The sequence below is a fragment of the Cajanus cajan genome, chromosome 6 (genome assembly GCF_000230855.2).
Source record: "Cajanus cajan strain Asha chromosome 6, NIPB_CcT2T_4, whole genome shotgun sequence".
In the NCBI taxonomy this organism is placed as follows: Eukaryota; Viridiplantae; Streptophyta; class Magnoliopsida; order Fabales; family Fabaceae; genus Cajanus; species Cajanus cajan.
In genome coordinates, this window is record NC_138522.1 from 55,888,626 (window position 1) to 55,904,489 (window position 15,864).

At 35.4% G+C, this 15,864-nt stretch overlaps 1 protein-coding gene across 1 annotated transcript; it reads right to left on the reverse strand.

Moving 5' to 3' along the window:
* Positions 1 to 950: 950 nt before the first annotated feature.
* SCC3 (sister-chromatid cohesion protein 3) lies at positions 951 to 11,508 on the reverse strand. The gene is made up of 22 exons (XM_020355863.3): positions 11,324 to 11,508; positions 11,047 to 11,242; positions 10,708 to 10,820; positions 10,240 to 10,332; positions 9,863 to 10,026; positions 9,547 to 9,783; positions 9,283 to 9,427; positions 8,999 to 9,177; positions 8,752 to 8,897; positions 8,529 to 8,656; positions 6,828 to 7,001; positions 6,241 to 6,402; positions 5,963 to 6,163; positions 5,737 to 5,874; positions 5,443 to 5,646; positions 5,201 to 5,345; positions 4,815 to 4,921; positions 4,566 to 4,700; positions 3,726 to 3,988; positions 3,517 to 3,641; positions 1,683 to 2,113; positions 951 to 1,233 (listed from the first exon to the last, which is right to left on the reverse strand). Exons 1-21 carry the CDS (start codon positions 11,366 to 11,368, stop codon positions 1,800 to 1,802), a joined length of 3,414 nt encoding a protein of 1,137 aa, XP_020211452.1. The 5' UTR covers positions 11,369 to 11,508; the 3' UTR covers positions 951 to 1,233; positions 1,683 to 1,799.
* Positions 11,509 to 15,864: the final 4,356 nt, after the last annotated feature.

Genomic DNA, 15,864 nt, shown 5'->3' on the forward strand with positions numbered 1-15,864 from the left:
AGCAGGTATCAATAACAAAGTAATAAAAACAATGAGGGTGGTGCACCGGTGGTTTTTCCGATGATCATAGACAGGGTGGGGTGAATAGTAATTATCAGATATTTATGAAAATTTTATTTAATTATGAATATTTATAGGTGTCTGTATATATTTAAGAAAATGTAAAGTTTTAAATAAAAAGATAAGAAATAAAATAAAAATTAAATTAAATTATTTTAAAATGCAAATTTATATTAAAAATAATTTTGTAACATATATGTATACTAAAATACATAATTATGACACATATTTAATATAAAAATAAATTTAATTAAAATATATTATTATAATTAAAAATATTTTTAATATTTTTAAAAACATAGATAAGTATTTTTCTATTTGTCCTCGCTCTAGTATTAAACAAATATAAGTTTAATTATCCATTTAAAATTCCGATGAACTTTATCTGAATATAAGTTTTTTTTTTGTCACCTCTAGATGTAGAAGTGACTAACATGACAATGATTTAATTATTCAATAATTAACATTTTATTTTTAAGATAAATTAGATTTAAAATATATATAAATATTTATTATTAGATACAATTTAAAATTTTCTAAATTATAAGAATTTTGGTATATACAACTATAATATAATATCATGTAATTTAATAGTTGAATTGTTTAAATTTATTTTCTAAAAAAATTTTAATTTGATCATTTTAAAATATCTTGTGAAATTATGATTTTCATTTGCAGGGAATAAGTCCAAAACTTCCTATATTTTCAAAATAACGTAATTCCATTCCATTCTATGATTTATATTGCTCACGATGGGTTATTATGAGGAGTGAAAAAATAGTCCGATGATCTGGGGGAGGGGCATAAAAGCTGGAGTGACAAGGTAGAGTGTATTCAAATCACTCAACATAACATAATAATTACTAACACTTAAAAAAAAAGATGGGCAATTACGTCGGACAAACGTTGACAACCATGGTTATATTTAAAATCAGAAGATAATGTCACGCTAACTTCTCAGTTCAGATTGGCCGTCAAGAGGCATGGCACTGTACTAATTCCTTTACAGCAGTAAGGCCGTCAACCTTGATTAGAACAAGCTCCATAAACATTCAGCAAGTTGAATTATAAACAAGTAAAACTAATCTTACAAAGTCTAGTAATTAATATTTGTCAAAGAAATTGCCAACATATAATAGTAAACTACAACTGGGGAAGACTAGCTTGATGCCCCTGCACAATTAAAGACCAAGGGACAGAAGTTAGTGGGGAAAACAACCATTATGGGTGAGAAATGAGGGTAAAAATAACTAAATTATATATTTTTTTGGAACCAAACATTCACCATACATGAACAAGAGGCAACATTAACCACGAAAAAAATAATATCAAAGCAGCATAAGATAACAGCTACAATTAGTTGTCTCTTGTTTCAGAGGAGAAAATTATAGATGTAAAATCTCCAAATAAATTGCATCCTCGGTCAGAAAAGCTCAAGAAAACAAGATTGAATTACTAATAAAATTTCCAAGACAAGTTATTTAAAACATTAAACGAGAAAGAGAAGTCGGGGCATTAGGAAGCAAGTACACCACAAAATGACTAATTTGAAATTTAAAAATAGGCGAAAATATCAACTATCAAGCATGCACTTCAATGATATTGAATTATATCTCAATTACCTTGGCAGGAAAAGCAAATTTCATTTGAAAAGTCAGACATGAAAATTTGCTTTAAAATGCTCTGAACGTCTTCAACTCGGTATTTAGCAGCAAGACTGATATTCAAATCTTGATTTGCTAATGCAATATACCTGAGGTTCTAGAAGCAGATAAAGTATCTGTAGCTCTCACAGAATTCCCAGTCTTTGTCTGAACTTGGCTTTCCTCCCTAGAAACTCCCAGCGACCTTAACTTGGATGATGATCTGATTGAATGTATCAATGGAGCATCTTCATCGTCCTCCTCTAGTCTTCTCCCTTCATCATGTTCATACGCACTAATGGAATCCTCGTCTTCACTTGAACTCTGCTCATCAAAAAGCTTCTTTCCTGGTATGTTTTGCCTTTTACGAGGACGGCCCCTACGCCTAACAGAAACCCCTTCTTTCTCATCTGAAAATGATCATCTCAGCCAGTCATTATGTTGATTGTGTTTGGTATTAATCAATTTGGGCCCGAAAAAGTTAATTAAAAGATTCTTAAGAGAATTTTAAAAGGTTGATTATTTCATTAAAAAAACCTTTACCAAACATAGTAATCCGTCCTTGTCATCTTAGTTACATCATGTAACACGCAAAGAAAAGAAAAGGTCTTTGATATAATTTAAATTTAAATATAACTAAAATTGAGAATAATATAAATTGTAGCAGAAGAAGGTGCGTGCTAATGTAAACTTTTAGTTCACATGAACCATAGTGCTCAAGAAAGCAGTCAAAACTAAAGTACTATTCTATCTTGATAATCTAAAGGATATATACAATAACAGACATAAGCAATTGTCAAGTCATTGAAACTGAGACACTACTACAGAACTAGAGAAACTTTAGTTAACAAGAAATGAACAGGAAAAACCTAGGGATTTACAATTGCAAATGCAAACAGCTTTGATAAACAGCAAATTTAACAGCAGACAAAACCTACTAGAGCAACGCAACATAAATTAATAGGCCAAATAATATTTGAAGTTATTAATAAACTAATATACCCACTACCTGCACATGATATTCAATTTCACTGCCAGTATGCTATGACAATGGCAAAGCCACCATTAAACATCCAATAGAACCTAAACTTTAATTTATCCTCACTATTGCCAACCAAATTTACTTATCTATAACCCTGCCTATTTACATTAATACATACATTAACAGCTATCTTATTTGCCACAGAAATCAAATTATGCACTGTTCATACACCATTGAGCGTCCCCTAATGAATAAATCAGACTTTCTCGATTCTTTTACCATTTTTCAGTTAAGAGCACCTTTAACACAGGGTGCAAACCAGCCCATGATTATTGATCAAAGAAACGAAATACGTTCTCACTTACACCAAATTAAAATGCCACTTGGTAAGTATTTACTTTAATATGTCCAAGCTAAGTTCACGGTCATGCCATCCACCAAATTTGGGATTCTAGTATACCACTATGACTATACGTAATAATACAAGTTGTATTTTGACACAATCCATGCGAGGGGATATATCCCGCATGAACCAAATGTCCAGCAAATGATAAGGCAGCAGACATACAACATAACTTCCCAGTGCATTTGTAAAAAGAGAAGCGTAAGAACACAAGAATATCAACCAAGAGAAAAACAGTAGATGATCAAGTCAGCAAAGCCAAGCCTAGCACGTTGGATCCAAAATGAACTTTTCCAAAATGCATAAAACAAATACTAACCATTTTATATATTATGTTTCAGTTAGATCTAATCAGTTGTTGCTTTATGATAAAAAGCATTTGGCTATATGATACAAAACTAAGAATGGAAAATACATGCATAAATTACCTTGAAATCCCTCATTCTTTGCAAATTTTTCTTCTAAGTTGTTAATAAATGTGTAGTAGGGTCGCCAGCCACTAGGATTTTCCTCTGTATTGACATTTCCTTTTCGCTGTTGAACATCCTTCATACTATTCATAAAGAAGATGCATTAAAATGTTTATTGCTGCAAATGGTTCCAAATAACACCAACAAAATGAGAAACAAACTCTTACATTTCTGATATATCTGCCGCAGGGAGCTTTAACACAAAAGGAAGTACTGCTGCTTCCAGAAATGACAATTGTTTTGGAGCATCTAGAAAAGCATATTCAATACCATCTCTGACAATTTTTAAAATGTCAGGCCTGTGTTTGACCCGAGCAGCACCAATAAATGTTCCAGAAAGCTTAGCAGCCAGATCGCCCAGATCTTTACATCTTTTCTCTGAAGAAACATCCTCATTTCGAGAGATTTTGACAGGATGCCTGTGGTATGCCTGCCAAAATAAACTGGTGAAGAATAGAACTATAGAAGAGGGGACAGGACAGTGAAATACAAATATGGTAATCTTCCTGAGGCAGAAGATAGTGGAAACAAAGACCCTCATTTCCTACCAATACAAACAAAAATGCTTTATCCATAAAGCACTGCCAAGAAAGAAGCACAGTAGCACTGCGTATTCTAGGCAAGAAGTGGACCCTGTATTGAACTTTGTCAACATTGACCCAAGCTAAAAGTGCAAAATTTAAGGGTTTGGAATTTGAACCACTCTGAAATATAATATTCTTTTTCTTTCTCCACTCCAGTACCCTTGCTTTTTATTAAGAAGTTGACCCCTTAGCAATTAGATGACAATATTTAGTTTCATGGATCAATTTAAATATAAAATATAGCAAATTGCTTTTGCATTTATATTTAAATCAAACAGGACACATGACTAAAAATTGACTGTTTATTGTTGCTAAAGGTACTGGTATCCTCATAAAGACAAAAGAAAACCCAACTTCATCTACCACACATATATAAGCCAGCATTGAGGAACATCAATTATAAAACTACTTCAAAGGACTTACACTTTTAAGTGCTTCCAGAAAAATGTGAGCCAAATCATTTTTTTTCTTCAGAACTGTGATCAGATGCTTTACAATCTCAGCCACACTTGTCCCATGCATCACATAATGAGAAATAATCTCAGAAGCAAGATACTCCTGCATCAGGAATATCCAAAGTTTAACATGATAAATTTCAGAAGCAACTAAAATAATTTTTCCTAGAGATAATGCCAATAATCATAACTTTTCAGAAACAAAATAATAGACCACCTTCGGAACTATATCATTCACGATCAGCTTTGCAGCAGCAATCATCACAGCATCTCTATTTGTCTCCACAGCATACTCTTCATTAGCATCTTCTTCTTCTGCCTCATCTGAAAATTCATAGACAAGCAAAACAGACTTCTATCACTAAAAACAAGGGTACACACTACACAATATATATATATGAAGGATAAAGGATACATCAATGAGAATATCTAATCGTATTAACACCAACTTTGACAAGCAATATAAACTTCAAACACCATGTTCAACTTAAAGACAATAGACAACAAAAATTGACATTGTGTAATTTGTTTCAGTTTAATCATGAAACATAAGATGAATTTCAGTACTAGCTCATCATCTTTAGCACATCTGTCAGTGGTCACCTGAAATATTAAGCTGTTGTTGACAAAGTTCCCAGTACTTCTGAAGCATATTTGCGTCTGGCCTATATCCTAATCTTTCTAGCTTTGTCTTGCTGAAATTTGTTGTCCTAAATAAAAACCACGTTTCTGCAAGTATAATGCATACCTTCAAGCAATAAAATATTCATCAGACCAAATCTGGAGAATTGAGACATGACATATACTAGAGAAAGAAAAAGGTAAACAATTCAGAGCTCTCTTACTCTGCATGCAAGTTCACTTCCATGTTTAGTCCCTTCCTTATTGTTAGCAGCCAAGTTGAGAAAGTATTCAAGTTCTTGTAACAAAGTATCACGCTTGGACAAAAGAGAAGTTAAGGATTCTCCAGAAATAGCTTCTTCATTTACTATAGTCTGTAGACCCCAAGCTAGATGCAAATACATGTTAAGAAGCAGGAAACCAACAACCTGAATGGGAATAAGCAAAAAATTAATAATGAAACACTGGAAACAATGTCATGGAAAACATAATGTTGTTGTGAGCAACCACTTACACACCTCATCCTCCATATTCCTAAAATCCCGTAGCACCATGACAATGTCTTCATATAGGCTACTGATAGGCACACATCTTTTCAGTTGGAGTTCATACAACCTCTTCAAGTTTACAAGAAGAGAATATTCATCACCACCATCCTGCATTGTCATCTCACTATATGTTAAGTTTCTCTTATGAGAACCAAAAGTAACAGTAAATATGACATTTAAGTTGCATAGACCATACCACTACTTCTTTAATTGCAGATTTCAGCTTAACAATAATTTCATCCTCAAGTTCCTTTAATTTATTCCGAGCAAAATCTTGCAATTCCCCTTGACTTTCTAAGCAACAAAAATCAATTGCCTTCACACAAGCCCTCAGAGGGTCCTTGTCACCATGCTTAAAAAATGCTTCTTTTATGAGCTGCAGTAAATTTTTGAAATTCTGAAAAGCAAACACTAATCAGTTTTCCAGAAACAACATTAACAGTCTTAAACAACCTAGAAGAAAAATTTACCAACCTGCTCCTGCCTTTTCAAGGAATAATATTCAAGGTTCATATACAAAACAATCTCAACCAGTGATGACACTTTTGCTTTATCTGAAATGAACTTACGCAAGAGTAATGGGTAACTGTTCATCATGGCAACAGTTATATCCTGTTTGTTATTTTCAAATATTTCCTGTCATCAAATGGAAGAAAAGAGATTTACAAACAATAAACAAACCTTCTATCACAACTAACATTTACAAATAGTACTCGTAGAATTGTTACTTATCAAGGATCCAGCAAACATAATGTTTGATACTCAAACAATTTAACTACAAATGCCCGAAGTAATCAGAAATATGTACTTCGAAAATACAGCTGACAAAAAAAAATCCAATAAATATATAAATGACAGCAAGAAGAAAATTATGTATGGTATATATGAAAGCATGGTTTTCTGAAACTTTTACTTTGTTCAAATAAACATTAAACATCATGTGCAACACACACATCAAACACCAGTAAAAATAAAAAACTAAATCATTGGGTGCTGGATTTAAAAAAATCAGACATTAGATACTTGGATTCAAAAACTTGAAAAGTCAAGATGACACAAACTTTCTGGGCCTTGTTGTAGTATTGCTTTCTGTTGTCCGTAGCAGGGACAATCCTCTCTCCCACGGCCTTTCTCACAGATGCACACAGGAGCCGCACCAAGTTTGTTGCATCACTGTCAGAGAGCTCAACTGATGAATTTTCATCAAGGAGCATGGATATAATGCACTTCCAATCCTGCAAAAATAAAAAAATATTGATTACCATCAAGAAACCACTAAATATTAATCTGTACATGTTGAAAATATGACTGAAACAATTTTAGGTGCTGATCATTGGCATAATATCTTATTAATATATATATATATATATATATATATATATATATATATATTAATTTTATTTAATTATAATATTTTCTATTTATATGTATATTCTTATATAGTTATATATTATGTTCTATTTTTGTCTCTATTATATAATATATAATTATGTATTAATATTTTTAAATTTTAAAACTCCCCAATTTTAGGAATACTTGGGGTGGAGAGCAGCCCAATTTTGGGGGCAAGCCCAACACTTCTCACCCAACAAACTAAAAAACCCAAGTCTCTTTCTTGTTTCTCCCAAAAGCCATCATCCTCTCTCATCCATAAAACAAAAAACCCTAGCCTTTTTCTCCCATCAGCAGACACCTCCTCGCCCAACCATTTTGTCTCACCAAAAGTTGCAAAACAGAGGTTGAAGAGAATGAGGAAGCAGAAAGGTGTTGCAAAAGTGAAAAACAGAAGCAAGAACACGGTGCAGATGATATAGGGCAAAAAACATGAAGAGATTAACAAGAAACACACTTCCACCCACAATTCACCAAGAAAAATACCACAAAGGCCACAGTGGCCAGGCACAATGTGACGGCCATTGGAGGGGCAGCAAGGTGCTGCTCAATTGTGATCACAGTGCTATTGTGAACAATTGAAAACTATGTGGTAAAGGCCATTCAATTGTTTGAGGGGTTTAAATTATGGTATTTTAGGTAGAGAACAGACGCTAAATTATTTGAAATCTGATATTAATTTGATTTGATTTGATGCAATGTGATACAAAATATATAACACAAATCCATACTTATTAGACTAATAATTCTAAACAGACAAGTAAACATTATGAAATATGGATACCACTCTAAATCATTCTATAAGGAAACAGATTATGCAATACGGATACCACTCTAAAAAATTCTATAATGCAATAATGATATTACTCAAACAAAAAGTTTACACCCAAGCAACAAACCTAACTGAAGTTTACTAATCAGAAATAATGGTGTATAGCTCCTTATAATAGGGAAAGTTCCTCTTTACTACACTGAAAAACAGAAAATAAAGATATAAACGCCCTCAGATATTTTTCCAACATCCCTGCCTTAGAGGGCCCAATAATACCTTCCTTCAATTTCTTGCCCCACTTCCCTTTCTCCCTCTCTTTGCTCTTAAACCTTTTCTCCGATGGGATTCTACCTTCCTCACTTCTCGATCCCCTGCTGTGATGTCTCTAATCTTAATATGTAGCCTATTTTTATCCTTCTATCCCCATCCATTGTATTCCTCTCTCCAATCAAAAGCACTTCCTAGGATTGGAATATTCAATCCACTAATATACATGAGTAACCAATCAAACAAAAGAGATGATGGTCATAAAGAAAAGGCATCACTATGTTCCTATCCTTCCTGAATCCTATTATTAACAAGGATTACATACACATACCTTTATAGCAGTCATGTACTCCCACACATCATCAATTACATAAATACTCAAAATTGGATCTTGTGGGAACTCCTCCAGAATTCGCAACATTCTCTTCAGATGGACCTCAGATGTATTACCAGGTTCATCTGGAAAAGAAATTGTCTTCATCACATGATTGTATTTGTCAAAATAATGGTATCCAATTTAAAGTGAAAATTCTCATGGATAGTCGACTTCAGACCTTTTGATCCTGATTGGAAGCTATTAAATTTTTGAGCAATCAAGTGATCATACACTAGTCCTCCAATGGCATGCCTAATTTCTGGGGGGTCATCAATCAACAAATCATACAAAGGACCCAAGTCATCTTCAGGAATAAGTTGATGTCTGTAGTGAAGCAATAAATCAATTTTCTATTTACATTCTGTTGCATAAAAACTTACCAGTAAACAGGATATAAATCAATGAAAAAGGTTTGAAATTCAGACCTTAGTAGTTGCTTAACAAGACCTATGGCATGAACAGCCACAGAAACATCAATGTCATCAGCAAGTTCAATCATCCGGACAGAAAATCTTTCGGTAAATAAACCAAGTGTTGGTACATTATCGTCCACCTCATAAAGATTTTGCAGAGCATTTATAGAAGCCTTTCTTACACCAGCATTCTACAAATTGGAGGGTGTGGGTAAAAGTTAAAGAAAGGCAGTAAGTCATATAGTACATGAACAATTAAAAGTTGCATCATTAGAACTTTAAAACCTATTCATTACTTTGTCGTTCAATGTCCATCCAAGATATTTCAAGTACAAATCCTGCAGGAAAAGTGATGGGTATGACAGGATCCAGGCACCCAATGATTCAATACATGACATTCTAATATTTGGGTCAATGTCTCTGTAGCGATGCACAAATAACCTTCAAAAAAACATTAAATAGGCAGGTTAGATATACAGTCACATCAAATACAATACTCAAAACGTTGCTTTCTTTTCCTTTTAAAAAAATAGTTTCTTAGTTTAGCAAACTCCTCCTACCCAGTAAATATCTTGCGCATCATCTCCTCCAACAATGTTATTCTTTCATGAGTTTCAGAAAACCTTTTATTTAGTGACTCCACCCGAGGCCCCTCGGTTCTTTTCTTTTTCTCAGCATCCAACTGTCTACGAGTAGTCTCTCTTTGAGCACCGAGCATATTAGCAACAGTTATGTATGATGTGACCAGCCTAAGACCCATCAAGGATGCAACTTGACGGTAAACTCTTGGAGGGGTGCTACATGAGTACAGCACCACATAAGTCATTGCATATATAAATTATCCTAAAATCTGAAGTTTTAGGTAGTCATACTAACCATGAGAGTGCAATGATATAGTCCATGCACTTGTCAAATAAAACTTGATCAAACAATGGGCCATGCTGACATTGGCGAACCAAATTATCCCAGAATGCTTCTAGATTCTCTTTGAAGTTTTTAATCTCTTTCTTTTTGGAATTTTGATAGTCTTCAACTTCACCCTAAAATATCAAAGGTAGAAAACGCAAGGATAAATGTTCACATCTAACTCATAATTTGATCATTAAATCACAAGACAGGAGGCCAAAGACTTAGTAACGGCATATTATCAGCATTATCACTGATAAGAAATTAGAATTTTAAAAAAAAATGATAAACACTAACAGGAAACAAAAGAGAGAGAGAGAGACAAAGAGAGAGAACAAGTTGTATACCCTTTTAGCACAATTGACAAGAGCAACTACAACATCATCAACATCAGTCTCGTCCACAAGATCACTTTTATCACAATACTTGGCTCCACATGCCTACACAATTTAAAATTCCTTTTTTGTCACTACCCATCAGAGTTCATAAATAAATCAATATGTATTTTTTTTAGCATCGATGCACTTTTATCGCAATACTTGGCTCCACATGCCTACACCATTTAAAATTTCATATTTGTCACTATCCATCAGAATTCATGAATCAATCAATACCAGCAAGGGATTGGCTACTTGCCTCGTCCCGCCCTTCCTTCCCGCACCTGTTCCACATGCTATTTTTTTGGCATTGATGAAATAACAGTGTTTCCAAGTTTTTACCAAATCTACTTTTCGCCCTTGATTAATAAATGAAACTAAATTGTCTATCGCTAGTGGTCCTTTAAACATTGTAGCTGCTTGAGAATTCTATATTACCTCAAACAGCATTGTCAAGAGATCAACCATTGCAGCTTTCGGATCCTCTTCGTAGCGTTCAATCCACAACTTGACCACATGAGGAATAGACTTGCCATTACCTTTGATTGCATCTACAGAAAATCATACAAGAAAATCTACAACCTCAATCAAAATCTACATACCTAAAAAGTAAATACACATACAAATCCACTACATTAAAAAACACGCATAATTTCGGGAATCACGGTATTAACGAAAATGGTAAAAAAATAAAATATAAAAACACAACGATGTAAGTTAAAAACCTGAACCCTAGAAATTTGAGCAGCAGGGAAAGTAGCAGAGTGTTAAGTTTACCAATCAAGGTTTGACCAGAGACGTTGTACGCGACGCTTGAGGTTCCTTCGGAAGCACGACTTCGCTTGGATTTCGGGCGCGCTTCGGCGGAATCGTCGGGCGAACTCTCTCGGTCGGCTTGCTCAGTGATCCTGTCGCGGTTCTCGGCGTCGGCATCGGGTTCCTTGGCGACGTGCTTAGGAGGTCTGCCCCTCTTCTGCATAATTGAAAGAAGCGAAACAAAAAATTAGGCCGAATCAAAGGAAGATTAGTGGCAAGTGTGAGAAGTGAAACAAACACGAGGGCGATTGGAAGCTTCGGAGGGTGGAGCTGGATCTTCCATCTGCTAATAGCGTAGAGCTTCTGCAACACAACGATTTCAAGTTCACGGTGGAGTCGTGAGGATAGAGAAACAACAATTGGGGTTCTGTCACTCCAAATAAGAGTAAGAAATCTCCCGCCAAATAACAATTATTTACCACCACAAAACCACGCCATCTAAACATAATTTACACCACAAACTCCAAGGTCCAAACCATTAATACGTATTAGTTTATATATATATATATATATATATATATATATATATATATATATATATATATATATATATATACGTATTATTGTAATTAATTACTTTGTTTAGCTTGGTTTAATAAAAATTAAGTTAACTTATTTAATTAGCTTTTAAATTTACATTAATAAATAACTTAATTTTTAATTAATTGATGAATAGAATAGTGATATCATTGTACACATAATTGTTCATGGCATGTGTATAAATGCAATAAAAGGTTGCATAATTTTTAAAATTGACCTAAAAAAAAGTTTTGTATAGTGTTAGAAAATTTTTTCGTTAAGTAATGACTATGTCTTCTCAGTAATTTAACTTATCACATCATTTATATCATTTATTTTTTATTCATTTTTTAAAGTGACAAATCTCTTGTTTTTATTACTAAACAACGTTATAAGTAATGAGTCCTTTTTTCTTCTTACCTTTTTGTTTTGTATATAGAAAAAATGGATTATAAATTTTTGATGTTGTTAATAATGATACATAAGCACCAATCAATATCATTGAAATACCAAAATTTCATACTTTTTTTTTTTTTTTATAACTTTTGCACATCTCCAAAGCCAAATCATATGAATAAATATTGGTATTTTACTTGTTCAGGCGATTTTTGTATAGGTTCTAGACTAAAACAATGTAAAAAAATCAAGACATTTGAATGAAGGTATATCACAAAAAGAATTAAACAAATATCTCTCAAATTAGTCTCGAGAGTAATCTTAACCACTAATTACATTTTAAAATAACCCATTAATACGTGACTATAAGTCATTTTGACAACTTTATAGACAAAATGCAAAAAAACTTTTTATCTTAAAAATAAATACACTTTCGATAGTGTGTAATGCTAGCAAATTTAATTCTATGTATGTATAGAAACAATTTTCATCATTTCTATTTTTCCATTGTCACACCTATTTTGACATAGCCTACTTTCATTTAACCAAATAAAATTATGTAGTTCATAAGCAACAATACATGCATAATTTTGTGAAGAAGAATAAAGGGCTCACACGATCATTTTAATTAGGTTTGTTTAATACATGACTTGATCTCTATTTTTTTTTCAATTATAATTTTAAACTATAAAAAATTATAATTAGACCCTTATTTATTTATTTTTGATATTTTTTGTAATTTAATCTCTAATACTAAAAATTTTATTATAATTCAAAAATTTCACAAAATATTATTTATATCATCATACATGAACAAACACATCTGATTTTTCTTTCATGTTATCATTAGGAAAAAACAAAAGAGAAATTTAACATGTGAGAATTAAAATTTGCTTCATATTAATTGTGAGGACCCCTTTTTCCTTTTCCCTTCTCGACTCCATTTCCTCACTCACTCTAACTCTCATTTTCTCTTTATTCACTCTCACCTTCTCCTTCTTCTTGCTTCTGATTTCCTTCCTTGTGGTGACCTTGAATTGAAGGTGTTGATCAAGCCTAGGCAGGGCTAGCTGAAGATTTTCTCCTTTCTCCGTTCGCTTTCAAGTTTCTTCTTCTCCGATCTCCGTGGTCCCGAAGCTCGGATTTTCGTACCGAGGTAAGAGAAGCTAGGTTTTTCGTCGTTTTTGGATGAAATTGAGTTCTAGGAACTTATTTGGTTGCTGAAGTTTGATGATTGTGGTTGAGAATGATGAAATAAAAGGGTTTTTGGGTTTTGGGGTTTTTGAAGAAATTCTTGATTAATTCTTGTTTTGTGGTTGCATGTGGGAAATGTATCATTTTTATTGATCTTTGATGGAAATAATGGCTTTTGGCTAGACTGCATGTGCTGGAAATGGAAGTTTTAGCAGGTTTTGGACTAGATTTTCGAACTTGGTGGGTTATTGCTGAGCTGCGCGCTGGGCGCGGTTCTTCGCGCCGGGCGCAGTTCTTCGCGCCAGGCGCGTGACCACCTGGGGGCTTCATTTGGGCAAGCCCGCCGGGCGCAAAGGTGTGTGCGTCGGGCGAGCTTGTGAATGTGAGCCTCTGGATGGCCCACACCGGGCGTGGCTTGGACTACGTCGGGCGCGCTATCAGTAGGTGGTTTGATTTGGGGGTTTCTGGTTCCGCGCTGGGCGCGCGTTTGGATTCGCTAGGTGCAGAGGCTCCTTGGGGGTCTCTGCCAAGAGGGCGCTGGGCGCAATGCGAATTGCACCGGGCGCGAGACCTTGGTAGGTCTCTGCCTTACCCACGCTGGGCGTGAGTTAGGCTACGTCGGGCGCATGAGACTCCTGAGAGTCTCTGCTTGGGCTTGCGCTGGGCGTAATTGAGTATTGCGCCAGGCGCGAGAGAGCCTTGAGCTCTCTGACTGAGGCATGTCGGGCGCGAGCATGTTTGCGTCGGGCGCGCTGGCCCCCTGGTGCCTCTGGATGTGCCACGCTGGGCGCACCTATGAGTGCGCCGGGCGCGTATGAGGATGTTGACTTGATGAGTTATTAGTTATTTAACCTTGCTGAACTTGCTGAAAGTGGTTGTTTTATACTGAACTAAACTGAATTAGATGTTTATGTTGTGCTAACTAGTTGTTATTGCTAAAAAATGTGATGTTGAGTGGTAATAGGCGGATGATGTTGTGCTGTTATTGATGATCTTATATGCTTTATTATACAATATTGTTGTGCTCTAGAATGATGAGCTGACTTGTGAGTAGTAGGCTGTGTTGAGTACTACTTAGCTGTGTTGTAGATTGTGTTGCTGTGTTGTGTTGTTTATTGCTGAGCTAAATGTTGATAGCCACTATTGTGGTGCTGTTATAACCGCCATATCGGTGCCGTTAGCCACTATTGTGGTGTTTGCCTTGAAGATCTGGAAGCATTATTTGTATGGTGCTCGGTTCAGCGTCTTCAATGATCATAAGAGTCTGAAGTATCTGTTTGATCAGAATGAGCTGAACATGAGGCAGAGACGGTGGATGGAGTTTCTGAAGGATTATGACTTTCAGTTGATGTATCATCCGGGCAAGGCCAATGTAGTGGCAGATGCACTGAGTAGGAAATCCATCCACATGTCAAGTGTGATGATGAAGGAGCTGGAGCTGGTTGAGGAATTCAGAGATTTGAATCTCTGTGTGGAGTTAGCTCAGGATCACATTAGCTGTGGGATGGTTACCATAACTAATGAGTTCTCGAGGCAGGTTGGACTTAAGCAGTTGCAAGACTCCGAGCTGATGAAGCTTCTTGGAATGCTGGGTACGGAGAAGGCTGTAGGCTTTAAGATGGGAGAAGATGGAATCTTGAGGTTCAATGGCAGAATTTGCCTACCTCAGGATGCTAAGCTGAAGAGAGCTGTGCTGGAGGAGGGTCACAAGAGCAGACTTAGCATACACCCAGGTATGACTAAGATGTACCAAGACCTCAAGAAGACTTTCCGGTGGTCTGGTATGAAGAGGGAGATAGCTGAGTATGTGGCGGCCTGTCTGACCTATCAGAAGGCGAAGGTAGAGCATCATAAGTCGAGTGGGTTGATGCAACAGATTGAAATTCCCGAGTGGAAATGGGATAACATTACTATGGATTTTATTGTGGGGTTGCCTAAGTCAGCTAGGAATAGTGATGTTATCTGGGTGATTGTTGACCGGTTGACCAAGTGTGCGCATTTCTTGCTTGTCAACATCAAGTGGTCCTTGGAGAAGCTGACACAGTTGTATGTGAGGGAGATAGTACGGTTGCACGAGGTGCCTTCCAGTATTATTTCTGACCGAGATCCGAGTACTACTTAGTTGTACTGTAGATTGCGTTGCTGTGCTGTGTTGTTTATTGCTGAGCTGAATGTTGATAGCCACTATTGTGGTGTTGTTATAACCGTCATGTCGGTGCCGTTAGCCACTATTGTGGTGCTGTTATAGCCGCTATGTCGGTGCTGTTAGCCACTATTATGGTGCTGTTATAGCTGCTATGTCGGTGCTGTTAGCCACTATTGTGGTGCTGTTATAGCCGCTGAGCGGTGCCGTTATTGTTGAATTACTAAAATGTAGAAAGAGCTGTACTTGTGTGCTGATAGTTGCTATTCATACTACCATATATTTTTACGTCAATTTTTAATTACACTAGCTTACCCTTTGTTGTTTTCATGATGTTTTGACTGTGATGATCATACTATGTATGGGAGCAGAGCAGGGATAGGTCTGTAGCTGACAGTTGGAGCGGATCCTCTTGGGATGTTTTGTGTCTTTTGTTGCTTAGCTACTTGGTGTAGCAGTTGATGATGTACTTTGTTGTACACTTTAACCCTGTTCAGATTGGATCATATATATGTATATTCCAGACT

What these genes read in the sequence shown, in the direction of transcription:
- SCC3 (XM_020355863.3), bottom strand. Translation starts at nt 11,368, where the DNA reads ATGGAAGATCCAGCTCCACCCTCCGAAGCTTCCAATCGCCCTCGT. An exon ending in ACTACAACAAGGCCCAGAAA is followed by an intron (nt 6,403 to 6,827) that starts GTTTGTGTCATC and finishes ATTTGATGACAG; the next exon opens with GAAATATTTGAAAATAACAA. An exon ending in GCGGCAGATATATCAGAAAT is followed by an intron (nt 3,642 to 3,725) that starts GTAAGAGTTTGT and finishes CTTTATGAATAG; the next exon opens with TATGAAGGATGTTCAACAGC.